This window comes from Anomalospiza imberbis, chromosome 5 (genome assembly GCF_031753505.1).
Source record: "Anomalospiza imberbis isolate Cuckoo-Finch-1a 21T00152 chromosome 5, ASM3175350v1, whole genome shotgun sequence".
Classification (NCBI taxonomy): Eukaryota; Metazoa; Chordata; class Aves; order Passeriformes; family Viduidae; genus Anomalospiza; species Anomalospiza imberbis.
The window spans coordinates 39083263-39097973 of record NC_089685.1 but is presented as its reverse complement, the minus strand read 5'-3'; the positions used below and the strand labels follow the sequence as shown (position 1 = coordinate 39097973).

At 36.6% G+C, this 14711-nt stretch overlaps 1 protein-coding gene across 7 annotated transcripts in view; it reads left to right on the top strand.

Annotated features, from left to right (window-relative positions):
• Positions 1-14711, top strand: part of PPFIA2 (PTPRF interacting protein alpha 2) — a 286450-nt gene that overhangs the window by 176773 nt on the left and 94966 nt on the right. For all 7 annotated transcript variants that reach the window (XM_068190314.1, XM_068190316.1, XM_068190312.1 and 4 more), the window contains one exon: positions 5025-5189. In XM_068190314.1, coding sequence (XP_068046415.1) covers positions 5025-5189 — 165 coding nt within the window. The remainder of the gene's footprint in view (positions 1-5024; positions 5190-14711) is intronic.

Sequence of the window (14711 nt, the reverse complement as noted above, 5' to 3'; positions counted from 1 at the left end):
CTCTTTAAAGATGCTACAGTCATTAAAAAAGTATGCACTAGAGCACTTTTCAGTCTTTATTATTTTTATATTTTTTTATGCTTAAAAAAAGTCCAGAGTTCCAGAAACGATCCTATTTACATAAGATGCAATTATCATCACGGCATCTTGAGCATCCTAAAATTTGCCCAGCATAAAACTCACTTGTCAGATTATTTCATAATTCATTGTCAAGCTTATGATTTCCAGCAGGAAAAGCATGGCAATGATGCGTGGGTGATTCTGTCCTACCTGCTGCTGTTGATCTTCATCTTCTTTTCTCTGCAAGCCGCCTGTCCCTCTGAGTGCTTGACAACTGTAACAGCTTGACAGTGTGAGGGAGCAGAAAATGCTCAGCAGCCCATGATCACTATTAATGCCAGAGTTTAGTTGCAACTTACTGAAGTGCCTTAAGCTGTTTCAAACAATTCTTCTGTAGTTTAAATTAATTACCATTATTGTTAAAATGCTATTTCAATGTAAAATCTTGTGATGTTTTCACAACTATTTGGAATATTAATTTTTGAACTACATATGTGGAGGAAAGTCCTCAGCATGCCCACAAGTTATTGTGATTTCCTTCGTTAAACATTGGCTGGACACACCATCATCTTCAATGTCAATCTTTTATGTTTATGTTCCCTTCATTGTAGCCCTGAGACACTTCATAATTCTGTCAGTGTTGTTGACATTTCCACTTTCCAGGGAAGCAGGGAATATCTGTTACCCCTTTTTTTAATATAATTGTAACTGGGAAAAAGTTGAATAAAACAGCAGCTATTGTTACATGTCCAAAGTAGGGCAACAAAACTGGTGAAGAATCTGAAGCACAAGACTTAAAAGGAGCAGCTGAGGGAGCTGGGGGTGTTTAGCCTGCAGAAAAGGAAGCTCAGGGGAGACCTTATCACTCTCTACAGCTGTAGGTCAGGCAGGGGTCAGCCCCTTCTCCCTTGTCAGGCAACAAGTGACAGTACAAAAGGAAATGGCCTCAAGTTACACCAGGGAAAGTTTTGCTTGGGCACTAGGGAAAATTTCTTCACCAAGATTATCTTGGTGATTGGATCCAGCATTGGAACAGGCTGCCCTGCTGCTCCAGGCAAATGGTAGAGTTGCCATCCCTGGAGGTATTTAAAAGATGTGTAAATGTGGCACTTGGGAACTTTGTATAGTGGAGGACTTGGTAGTGCTGGGTTAATGTTTGGACATGATGATCTTAGAGGTTTTTTCCAGCCTAAACAATTCTATTATTCTGTGAATCTAGCACTTCATCAGAGCAGGGGGCAAGGATTTGCCATCAGTCAGATATCCTACTCCCTTAAGTATTTTCCATTTCAGCAGAACTGGGAGTAATGTTTCAGTAAGAGACCTGGTTAGTAGTATTCCCCACTCAGCTGGTTTTGCTGTTAACAGTACTCACAGAATTTGTGAAGAAATAGAGTTTATTTTTGTTGAAAAGCAAAAATAAGAAATTTTTACAAACAAGAAACCTATGTTAGCATGCCTTCTTGAGCATTCCCAGAGCTGATGGTAAGGAAAATTCCAGTGTTCAGAGGTAGTTTCCAGAAGAATGAGTGAGTGCAAATGCTTGAGTAAATAGGAGCAGAAAGAAAAGGTATGAAATGTTCACAAGCACTGTTTAGTTCTCCATGGGTCTTTTGACACAGCTGTGACAATCTGTATACAGCAAAATTGGCAACACAGCATTTTGCACTTGATTTATGTAACAGCTATGAAATGTATGCAGACATTGGACTATGTCTTTTTCTCCTCTGAAATGGTAGTTCTCAGCTAAAAACAAACTTAGCTTTTGTGTATGCTAAATGGGTGATTGTCACTGGTTTAGTATCATGTATTATGTGTGTTTCTAACATGGCAGTAAGGTAACCTAAATATGCTATCAGTAGCTCTGCAAAAGGCTAGAGTGCTGTACTGTTCCTCTCAAATAGCAAACTCCTCCACAGTCACCCCATTAGAAATTCTGAGTTCCCACCACTCTGCTCTCTTCTTATACTTGAAAACCTTGTTTAACTTGTTTTGTCTCTTCATCACTCTCTTTGATCTCTGTTCTGCCTGTGCTTAGCAAGTTTCTTGTCTTCTGTCCATGCTGACTTCACATTTCCTGTTGGGATTGTCAGTCTGCACCAGTTCAAAATGAGCTTCTGGATGTATGTTAGGAGGTTTCCTGTGTGTTCCTTATTTATCTCTCTGCTATAGATTATTTGTAATTCCTTCTGGCTTGAGTATTTTTCTATGTGAAGATTTCCATGTCACCGTCACTTTTCTTCTCTCCTAAACCGGATTTTCCCATTTTCCTTTCCAACTAAGTCTTGCACATAGGCTCTCAGATATCCCTGATCATCACAGCATTTGTCTGCAAGACAAGTCATCTAGGGTAGTAGGACATCAAATACGATAAATTTGCTCAGCTAGGCCAAAAAAAGGATTGCCGAGGTCTTGTTACTCTGGACTGGTTTAGTGGGCGTCAGTTTGAGCATTAGACAACTACAGACCTATGGAAGGAACGGTAATGCGGCCCTGGGGTGCCAGGGGTCCGTCCGACCCCGTGCAGCCATAGGTGTCCCAGATAGCGCTGGACTGATCGGCGCAACCTGTCCGGGTCCCTCAGGCTACCTCCCAGCCGCGGGCAATCTTAGCGAGCAGCTCAGCTCTTAAGAGAGATCAGCTCTTTGGTGAATTCAGCTCTTAAGTGATTTCAGCTCTTTGCTCGCTAAGTGCCCCGGGCAGACACAGGGATGAGAGAGAGAGAGAAGGCTGTATGCGGTTCCACAGTGGTGTCTTTATTGGCAGCTCCTGCGAAGGGTTCCAGTGACAGCTCTTCTGCCGAACTGGGCAGAAATGGGGGTTTATATAGGGTACAGGGGTGTTGGAAATTGTCCATTAGCCAGGGTCAGGGCGAATATGACCTATGGTCTTACGGAGAGATAATGAGGGTCCAAATGCGGAAGAGGGGCTGCTTTTGGTCCAGTCATCATGACTCTGCATTTCTTATCTTAGGCGAGTGACTACCAGGGAGGCCTCACAGGGCCTCTGACTGCTACAGAACGGCCATACTAAAAACTCAACTGTGGATCAATGTCTTCCCTTTCCTCCCAATTTCTTCAGAAATCTGTAGCCTTTTGGCTGGATTTCGACTCATCCAGACGTAGCTATGATGCAGTGAAAAATTTCTGCATAAAGTGAACCAATCAGGACAAGCCAGGCTCTAACAAGATCATCCATGAGGTGGGAATGACTGTGGGGAAATCTAAGTGCACAGCGTGGATTAGAGTCAGATTCTGCCCACCCCAGGGTTATGGAGTGGGGCAGAGTTAGGCTCCACAGAGAAGGAAATACTGCACCCTCACAGACTCTTTCAAGAGACAGGGCAGAGAGTAAGTTGAAGAATTAGAAATCAGCTATTGGCTTACTTTCCTCTAGCTTTCTCCCAGATAAACTAGATGGCCTAGAAAAGCCATGATGATACAAAAATTTAGACCAAAATTCAGAAATTCAGTTCTATTTATGATAGCAGTTAATTGTATAAATATTTGGGAAATATTCTGATCTCATTTAATTTGCAAACTTCCCACAACTCCACAATGAATTCTTGATGGCTCTATCATTAAGAGGTCTCTTCAAATTTGTGTGCTACTTTGGACTGCCTCAAAAAATTAAAAATCCACCTATATCTGCCATTAGACCTTCAGGGATGAGAAAGCTTGTGAATTTCTTGTTCATTTGCTTTTGATAAATACAGGCTATGGCTTGGATTCAGAAATGATAGGGAGAGCCTCCTTTCTTGATCTGCAGAGAATCATTATAACTCTCATTGTATTAACTTTGATCACATATTCATCTGCAAATTTTTGTGAAGAATATAGTTATTGTAGCCAAATAACCAGGTGCAAATCCAGACACAAGTGCCATGTTTTAAACAAAGATGACACCAAAGCATAGTCATTCTTAATCTGACTTATTATCATCATACTACTATGTCTAATAATTCATGTAAGAATAAAAACCATTATGTGACTGAGAACAACTACAGATTACAGATAAATATATTTACTAATAGTAGTTATATTAAGAACCACATCAAAGGAGAAATTAAACATTTGTCCATGTAACTTTCAAATTTCCAGTTCAATGATTTAGATATAATTGTTTGTTATAATTACAATACATTTAACATGCATTCTGATTCATGAATTTAGCTACCCTGATTTAACCTTACAGCTAACAAAGTCTCTTTAATGTTCAGGCACTAAAAACGGCAATGGTAGCCCTATGAAAGTATAGACAAATAAGGAATTGTCTATACAACATCAACATACCATTTTAATTTTTCCTTTAACCTCAGAGTAAAAATGGAAACTAAATACAATATGTTTTTATAATATGTTATTTCTGGTCTATTTTACAGATGTTTATGGACTTCTCTGGTTTTTTTTGTGTTTTTGATACAACAGAGAGAATATTTTAAAGCATGTGCTAGTGACGAGCACCATTAGCTCAGACAGTTCTAATGAATAGTCTTAAAAATCTTGTAAAAATATACTGTTCTCCTCCTACATATTTTATTAAGTTGCTTTCAAGATAAATTGAAAATATATTACAGTGAGGCTGAATTAATTGTAAACTTGTTTAATATTTTTGCATGATTCTTTAGACTGTCTTTGCTTATTTGGCTGTCAATACTCATCAATTACTATCACAACTGATATGTAAATATGTAATTAATTTAGTAAAATAGTGACCCTATGCTTAATGATTTGTCGTTCTTGCTTTTCATAGCAGAGTTTTAAGTGAAATCATGAGTAGGTCTTCTATTTTTCCATTTATTCCATCTAGTTTAGAAACATGAAATATTGCTAATAGTTCCAGCAATCTCTACTACAACGAAATTGCCAGGAAAATCGCTGTTTGGTATCATGCACTTTGTAGTTAGAATTTCTGTGGCATTTAGGGGCCCAGAAATTAATAACTTTTTATTTCAAATCCAATAGCTGTTACTGGAGCATTTGGAGTGCCTTGTCTCAAGACACGAAAGATCCCTGAGGATGACAGTGGTGAAACGGCAAGCACAATCTCCCTCAGGAGTTTCCAGTGAAGTTGAGGTCCTCAAAGCTCTGAAATCTCTGTTTGAGCACCACAAGGCTTTGGATGAAAAGGTACAGTATGGAAAAAAAGCTTACTGAATACACTCTTTAACTTGCCTAACTGTACTTTATGATGCAGTAGAGCAACAGTATGGTTTGTTTGCTCCTTGGAATAAATCCTGTATAGAGTGTTTACAGGTGTCCAGAGAAATATGGATGGTAAGAAGGTGTGGCCAATGGCTGTAATGAACTCGAGGTCACTTCAGCTATCTTTTGTAGACAATAGAAATGACTTTTCAAAATACAAAAATCTCACCCCTACCAGACATGCTTCTCCTATTCAGCACTAAATAAAGATGACCCTGTGGGATTTATTTGGTGTAAAATTTCTTTTAAATTATGGCCATGAAAACATAGGTATATCTCAAATTTTAAAAACACATAGAGAGGCAGAATAAGATGTTCCTAACTACATACGGGAACTTGGCTCTTAGATATTTTTAGGAGGAAAGCCTCCTAAATTTCAGAGATCTTTGCTACATAAAGCGAGCGTTCCCTTTACAAGTAGCGTAACCTAAATTAAGTAGTACATTCTTCATTATCAGAGGTGATGAAAGGCCTGCAAAATCGAGGTAAAAGCCAATGATAACTGCATAACGTCATGCTAATGAAGAGGGTCTTTCCACTGTATTCCTCATGTATCCTGTGCTGGAAAGACTATATTCAAAGTGAATGAAACCTTTTACAACTATGAATTATCATCTTGAGTATTGGGTACATGAATTCAGAAATCCAGTTCAAGTCTAGAAACAGTATTCTAGGAAGATGATGTATCTGAATTAGTAAATGCCTCAAAACTACACATGCAGGGAGCGCATGAGAAACAGGGCTCATGAGCAAAGAACCTTGTTTGTTATGGGGTCTGTTTTGGTGGATTTGCTCATTGCTGAGTTGCTTCTCTGTTGGAGATGGTTGGGTAAGCAGAGATGATATTGTGCAGAACAGCATCTGAAACCATTGACTGCACAGATGAGCTGTATTGTACAGGACCAGTTTAATGGTCTCACAGTAACAAATTTAACTTTCAGAATATACTCAGAAAGTTGACTTTACTTAATGAATGAGGTAGCTGTATATATATAACAATGTATATATCATTGGTAATGAAAGGATGAGACAATGTGGGTTATGAGTCATACTAGGTTAACTATCAGGTTTAAAGTTGAATAAATTTAAGGAACTTGGACCAAATAAAAACTTCTTATGTGCTTAGGTATATATTTTGGGTTATAAGTTGTACTCAGATATCATGAAACCATCTTTAAAGAAAATATAGAAAATTATTCTAGCCACTGTAATAAGCTTTTGGATGTCATTAAGACTTTAAAAGTCCTGTATTATTAAAAAGATCTCTTGAGAATTGATGGGGTTTATGATCTGAGCTTTGATCTTTTATCCAGCATTTTAAATATCGATAAAACTAGGGTAAGGAGCTCTCCAGCTTTTATACTTTTTGACATTGTGTTGGATAAGTATGAGAAACAGTAAGAACTAAACTTGAAATAGATTCTGATTATTTAACAGTTGTCTACTTCATACACATTTTCTTTTGTGAATGGTTTAGTATTTTGGTACTATGCAGTTTATATTACATCCCATTTTGAAAACAATTGTACAGAATTAGATTGAAGCTACATGTCATATTTTGACTTGCATTATTGAAAAATTTAACTTATATTGTTGAAAATTCTATTCTTATATTATTTTAAATGTAACAGATTAAAATCAGCATTCAGCACGTTAAAAAATTTTTGAATGACGCAGGTTGACATCTTATGTATCTAATTGATTCATGTCCCAGTGGTAACAATTATCAGGGTAGAAAAGTCAACCACCTGCAATTATATTAATGGAAGATTTGTTCCATTATAAAATAAGTTTTAAAATTGGTTGGTCAAAATTGCTTTTTTGGACATGCGTTTTAGCTATGTGTGGAACCTTTTTTTTTTTTTTTTTTTTGATGCAACAGAGCATATTTTTACTATAAAAAATAAACTATATTACTTATATGTTACTATAAAGCATTCTGAAATAAGTCCAGTAAACAGTTTAACAAATTATTTTAAAATAATTTGTTATAAACCCAGCACACATTATTTTCAAGGACAAATCCTACATAAAAATACTGGGGTTTGTTACAGTGTCTCTGGAAGGATTGGATCAAAGACATTGCATATATTGCCCAGATACTTGATAATATAATGCTTTCACAAATTGTCAGCATTATGGTGATTTTTATTTTAAAATAATGAAAGTAAAAATGACTGCATGCACCCAAATGTGCTAAAAATTTTTTTTATGGCATGTGAGTCATACATTCAGCATGGTGACAGAAAAATTATGTAAGTTAGATTTGTTTCAAAACCTTCAGAAATAAGAAATCAATCCACCTATAAAAGTGCATTAAAGCTTTTCAGGGACTAGTAGAACACTGTGGGTTGGAGCTCCTCAGAGACATCTGGCCCAACCTCTTGCTCAAAGCAGAGCCAACTGTTTCAGGTTGCTTAGGGTCCTGTCCAATAATTTCTCAATATTTGTAGGCAGAAAACCTATTCTTGGTGTTTCACCACCCTCACTTTAACTTTTTCCCATAATACCTATCTGGAGTTTCTGTTGTTGAGTGTTGCACTGGTTCCCTCTTGTCCTGGTTACCTTCCTGCATCTGCAAGAAGAATCTGGCTTTATTTCCTTCACATATTCTGGTTAGCTGGTTGTGGACAACAATTAGATCTCCCATGAACTTTTCCTTCTCCACTTTGACCAGACCCAGCTCTCTCAGCCTGTCTCATATGCTGTGAGCTCCAGCTCATGGCAAGCTGGGTGGGCCTTCATTGAAATCTGCCAGTATCTTCTACCCAGAGAGCCCAAAACAATGCAGCCTCAAAAGTCTGGAGGGAAATAATAATTTCCTCCAACCCACTGACCAAACTATGTGCTGGCTTTTTTCACCACTAGATCTTTTCTGCAAAACTGCTTTCTCTTCATGAAGCCTGTCTCATTCTCTCATGGGTTATGAATTTTGTGGCAATGGGATGCCACACAGACTTTGTCTCACTGATCAGAAACCTCTGAACCTTGCAGTCTAGTCCATTTCTGGTGCACCATGGAATCTATTTCACCAATTCATATCTCACCAATTCTCTAGGGATAAAAGGAAAATCTTGGAGAAAACCTCAGTGAAGACAAAAAGCATTCTCTGTTCTCCCCTCATCCATGGAGCCAGTCCTCTCATCACACAAGGGAGTAAGGTTGGCCAGGTATCATTTTGTTTTGATAAGGCCATACTGGCTCTCCCCATCCACCATCTTGTCCTTTATGTGTCTGAAAATGCTTCCTGGAAGATTTGCTCTATAAACTTCCCTACACTGGCCAGCTTGTCAGCTTGTACTTTCATGGATCTTGCAAGGATAACTCCTGTATTTCATGAAGAAGGACAAAACATTTATGAGTTTTCCACTCATCAGGAATCTCCCTGAATTGTGCTACTTTCAAAGTTGAAAAAGGCTTTATTTTAACAAAAATAAACAAGTCTCTTGGCATCCGTGGATGGAGTTAATCTACTGCCTTTGACTTATGTATGTCTTGTCTTCCTGTATTGTGGGTTATGCTTCACTCACACAGACTCTGCTGTTGTGCTCAGAGGGGACCTCCAGGCAGAATCTCACAGTAAAACTGAGGCAAAAAACCACAGCAAAACAAACAGTGCCTCATCAGAAAATGTGCAAAAAGCTGAAGTAGGTTAATGGATAAAGAGTAATAGAAACTTTCAAAAGTGTACTGGAAATGTATCATGATCCTTTGCAAATGAATAATGCAAATTTTTCTTTAATATTTTTCTTCACAAAAAATGTTGACACTGAAACTATCAATGTAGTTGTTAAATTATTGGAAAAGCATAACAAAATATTTTCATGAGAAGTTTTGCCCTTTAAACTTACAAAAATATGAAGAAAATCTTAAAATTCTTCCTAAATGCAATTTTTGTTCGTGTTTTCACTTCCTACACTAAAACATCTTGATGTGTTGCAACCAGCTCTACCACAAAACTTGACTGATCATGAAAGGATTGCTACGTGCACTGTACAAGAACTACAAAACCATCTTCATTACTATAGGAAAATGCAATGAAAACTACTAAGAGAATGGAAAGTGAAAAATAAAAGATATCGATTTCTAGGCAGGCCTGCTTAAGTATAAAAAGAATCAGGAATGATACCTTAACTTATTTCAAACTCTGTTGACTTTCTAGCTATTACTTGAAGTCTGGGCTCTGCCTTTACCTTTTGTCCAAATGATAGATCACCACAGAGAGATCCCAGCTGTAACTGCATTGTTCTGAGAAAACGTGGCTGTCATTGCAGTTTTTTCAGAGTCTGACAGCTCCTTCAGGATCCCTCTCATTATCCACATGCCACAGGCCTGGAGAATGAAGCTTGTCATGAGCTTCCCATCTGAGAGAGCCAGTACTGTTTGGCTGAACCCAGTAGGTACCTTGTAGGAAGTAGTAAGAGTATGCTGTTAGTCTTACCCCGTTATCTGTACGAGATCTTAGTAGTGCCAAAAAAGAGTCTTCACAGACTGTTTCTGCACTTTTGATGCATTTTGTGAGAATATTCACTTGAGGGCATGGGGATAATGACAGAATTAATTTAGATTAGAGATTTTTACCATTATAGGCATCCCTTAGAAAAATCTTATTGTGTCTCCTTGGGTAAGTTGTATCACAGCAAATGAAATTGATGCCACACAAACTGTATTTTTTTATTATTATTATTAAATTTATTTTGACAGAAACTATACATATTTTCAAAAAGTTTTGTATATTTAATTATGCTAACATTTTTGGAAATACAAAACCAAAGCACATGGGCAGTTCTGCTAGCAATTTTAAATTTTCATTGTGTGAGAAGTTAAATTTAGTGACTGTTTTACCTAAGTGTAAGGTTAGGTTATATCTCATAGACAACGAGCATTGTTAAAAATTGTGAAGTTTTAAACACTAGAACTTAGGAGTGATTTGGCCTAGGACTATTGTGAAATTCTGACTTAATATTTCTTATAGCCTTTGCTATTGCATAAGTCAGGTGAAATTTGCAGCAGTATTTATAGAGTGGAAACCTCCCTTCAGTTATTCACCCTGTCCTTAATGCTGCAGATCTCAAACATTTATCTTGCTGCTGCTAAGTAGCTCATACTTTTGTTGTGGGTTTTTTTCATGCAATGAAAAGCTGTGGAACTAATGTAAGACAGCACTACTAAATATTTTGTGATATTATACATGAATATACATGGAATTGTTTATAAAAAAGCAAGTGAAGACAATATTTCCTAGAAATCATTAAAGCTGAATGAAAAATAGAAGCTCATGTTAACTTTCTGGTTAGAACAGACATTGAGTAGTCAGGAAATACATAGTCCTTATATGCAATTCAGGAAGAACAAAAGGTAGAAAAAATATTATGTTAGTTGTGCCTTTCTATAGTTCTGTTTGGCTTCTAATATCTATCTGAACATGCTTGTTGTCCTGCAGATATTTTTCCTATTTTGCTTTAAACTTTGGGTTCAACTTTTAAAATGTGCATTTAGAAAGAAGAAAGAAGCAACTTCTCCAAACCCAGTTTTTGATCAGTGTTGTAAGAAAAGTGTCCAGTTGATCTTGACAGTGGAAAGCAGATACCAGATGTTACTGTCATAGCTAAGAATCTAAAACTCACTGGTTCTCTTGAGATTAATGGCAGAAAAGTATACTTAATATTATTGCATGCAAAATTTGCCTATTCGTGTCAGCATGGTCACTATCCTTTTATTCACTACCAGGTAACTTTTATTCAATAGATTGTTCATGGAAAAAATTGATTCAATTCCAGTGTGCAAGTGGGTTTTTTTTAAGCTCTGTATGGACTGCAGATCTGAAGAGAATGAAGAAAGAATTTGACAGCAAGCAAAAAAGTGGGAAGCAGTTGCTAGGAGACAGAGAAAGATGGGTGATATTTTGCACTGACAGCAGTGCTAACATGACATTGACTATGTTACATTTAAAGATAATGTGGTTGCATTTAAAAGCCAGAAGAATACCCAGTCATCTGGGCATATGTTGGATACACCCTCTAACATAGAGAGAGCAACTCTTTTCTGCTGTCTTTTTCACTACAATCATAAAATCACAAAATGGTTTTGGTTACAAAGAAATAATTAAAAATCACCTCATTTGAACCCCCTGCCATGTTAGGGACACCATTCACTGGACCATGTTGTGCCAGGCCCCATCCAAACTGGCCTTGAAAACTTCCAGGGATGGAGCATCCACAGCTCCTCTGGGCAACCTGTTCCAGTGTCTCACCACATTCAGAGTAAAAATTGTCTTCCTAATATCTAATTTAAATCTGTCCTCTTTCAGGTTAAATCCCTTCCACCTTGTCCTGTCACTACCTGCCCTTGTAAAAAGTCCCTCTCCAGTTCTCTTGTAAACCCTTTTAGAAACTGGAAGGTGCTATAAGTTCTCCCTAGAGCCTTCTATTCTCCAGGTATTCATCCTTTTAAAATGTTTATGATAGCATTTCTGTTAGATCAGTTGACATCTGATTAGTCTTACTTTGTGAAACCTTTTTTAGTAAAGCTCTGTCATGTGCCCTAGAAAATAGAAATACGTTGAAGAATCATATGAAATTTAAGCAGAGTAACTTTTGAAGTGATACACATGATCTCACTAAGATAATTCTTATTAACTATAGTTACTCACTTACTGTCACTTCCAGAAAATAGAAAACAGTATGCCAATCACTAATTGGCATTTATCATTTGAAAAAAAACCCAAACAAAAATGGTCAGATAAAAATAGTTTGCATTTGTTCCAGTTTCCTTTTCTTTAACAAGACAGTGACCCAGAAAAACAACCTTTCCTGCATCTCTCAGAAATGAGGATGGTTCTGTTTGGGATTTATTTTTTTGCTGTAAACATAAATTTGAATATGGAATCCAATAAAAATGCTTTGCAATACATTTTTGTATGGCTGAGAAAGAAATGTAAAATGAGAAATAATGTTACAGCTTCTGGGTTATAAACCAGAGCAGATTTCTCCTTCAGATCAGAGTGTTGATGTAACTCTTTATTTTTTTACTAATAGAATCAAAGATTTCCCTCAACTTTAACAGCTGTTATTTATATTTGAAAGTGAAGAATTAATTGCAGCCTTTCCAATGTCACTATGGCAAATGTGAATCTGAATTTGTTGTTCACTGGTCAGATGAAAGGGAATAAGACTTTCTGTGCCAAGGCAGAGTTGTTCTCAGTTCCTTTAGCAACTGTTAGATTCAGAGAACGAATAGAAGCCATCAGACTGCAATTTTGGTTAGGTCATTCTAAAAGAAAGGTAGTGTATTAACTATGGACATGGGAGAAAGGCGAGGTAAGATAAGGCAAGGCAGGACAAAGGAAACAACTTCCAGCTGTTGCTCTTACACTGGTAATGTTCAGTACTGTCTCCGACAATAGGCCAAGAATGAAAAGAAATGTATTTGAATATAATAGCTCGATAGTCAGAATAGAAGCATTAATCCTCTACCTAGTTTTGCTGAAGTGCCATGTAAAAATTGTGTCTCCAGAGTTGTCTGTTGTTTAGAGGGAGTGTTTACAAACTCTAAAATGGCAGTGTAAAATCCACTAGGATTCATTTCTACAGTGCCACAGGATGTAAAGTTTAGGGATAATTCTTCTGATTCCAGCTTCTTGTAGAGCTGTGACATCCTCAGTAATCTGGCCTAGTTGGTTTGCAAATTCTAGCACCATTCAAAGTGAATGTCAGTGTTAGACATATTATAATGTATTTTTAAAACTACATTTTCCTTTATAAAACACTTGGGCTTGAATACATGGAGGTTGCTGAAAAAAATTCAAGTTGACAACTCTTTGTATTTCATGTTGACTTTTAACAACTGCCTGCTTGTGAATTTTCTCTCAATCTTGTCCCAAGGCAGAGTTTACAGCCAAAGGGATTGAAGCCAGAAACATGATTGTAATTTTTCCATGTTTTTATTTTAAACTTATCTGAGGTTTTTTTTGTTAAGAAGTTGTTATATACCAGCTCCCATTGTGGTTAGAGGAGTCAAAATCAGCCCTCTTGAAGACAGGTCTACACCTCTCACTAGTTGTTTTAAATAAACTATGTAAAGAGGAACAAAAGCCTCAAAGTACTGCATAAAAACCATATTTGCATTTGTTAGAAAGGGTGAATAATCTTATTTTTAAATGGTCATTCCCTGAATATGTATTTCATCTTTAGATTTAGTCAGTTTAAAGTCAAATTAATGTACTGTGTTATAATCTTGCAACCAATTTTCATCTACTAAAGTCTAATCCATTCTTGGGATATAGAGATCTGTTTGCAAAATCTCATTTCTATCAGTAGTAAATAAAAACAAAGTGTGTAAGGAAAGGTGATATTTATTAGACTAAGAGCTATCACTGGAAATAATATGAAAGCATTAGGACATATGCAACTCTTTTAGGGTTGTATTTGTCAAGGATGAAAACGTGTCATGTTTCTTTGTAAATGAAAGATTGATTTTGTTTTGCTTTATTTTCCAGCTACATCTCTTGGTCTAATAGAGTATGCTACCTTACCCAACAAACATTGCTGATATTCTTAAACATCTCTGCATCAGCAGCTGGAACAGTATTGCTGCAGTGTAGCTGGAACATGTAAAGTATACCTTGAGTGTTGACTGATTAGCCAGGTTATAAACTCATTTATTGGAGGTGCCTAATGAAGTTCTGTAGATTAGGATAGTCACAGTGTCCCTTAACAGTCAGGAGAGAGATTCACACACAGCACTGAAGGTCACTTCAGGTCTGATTTACCTTTGGTTGTATTGGGAGACTGCGCTACATTGCTGGCTTAGGTTACATGAGCTACACGAGCTGACACTGAGCCAGAGCACTCAAATCAGCTGTGATTGTGTCTTCAGACACATTTAGTATTAATTTAGTATTAAGTATTAATAATCAATAATTAGCAATAATTAAAATACTGGTAATAATAATAATTATTGAGATCATATTCATCCTTGGAACAGAATAGGTTATTTATGAAACTGTTGCAAACACTGAGGAATTTTCTGCTTATGAGAGTATACACTGTTTATGACTTTTTGCAAAACTGAAACAAATGCATGATGATGTAAAAAATCTCTAGTATATGGGCCTGAAGGCAATGCTACAAGTTATTTTTCAATAAATTTATTGCATTCAGTTACTATAAACAGATTACTTATCTTCCATGGAGTGAACTTAAAACATCTGAAAATGTTTTTTTCTTTATCCTTTGTAAAATATGTCTGTGAAAGTTTTCTTTTTATGCCTAATGTGGTCTTAAAATATTTTCATTTGCTGTGTATTCCATAAAATTACAGGCAGACTGTGGAACAGCAGTGTGGCATTTAAAGTTTGACACCTATTTTAATGGGTTAAGTTTTCCTGTAGTTAGGTTTAAATGTTTACTACACAATATGTCTCATGAAAGGGTGCAACACACATGC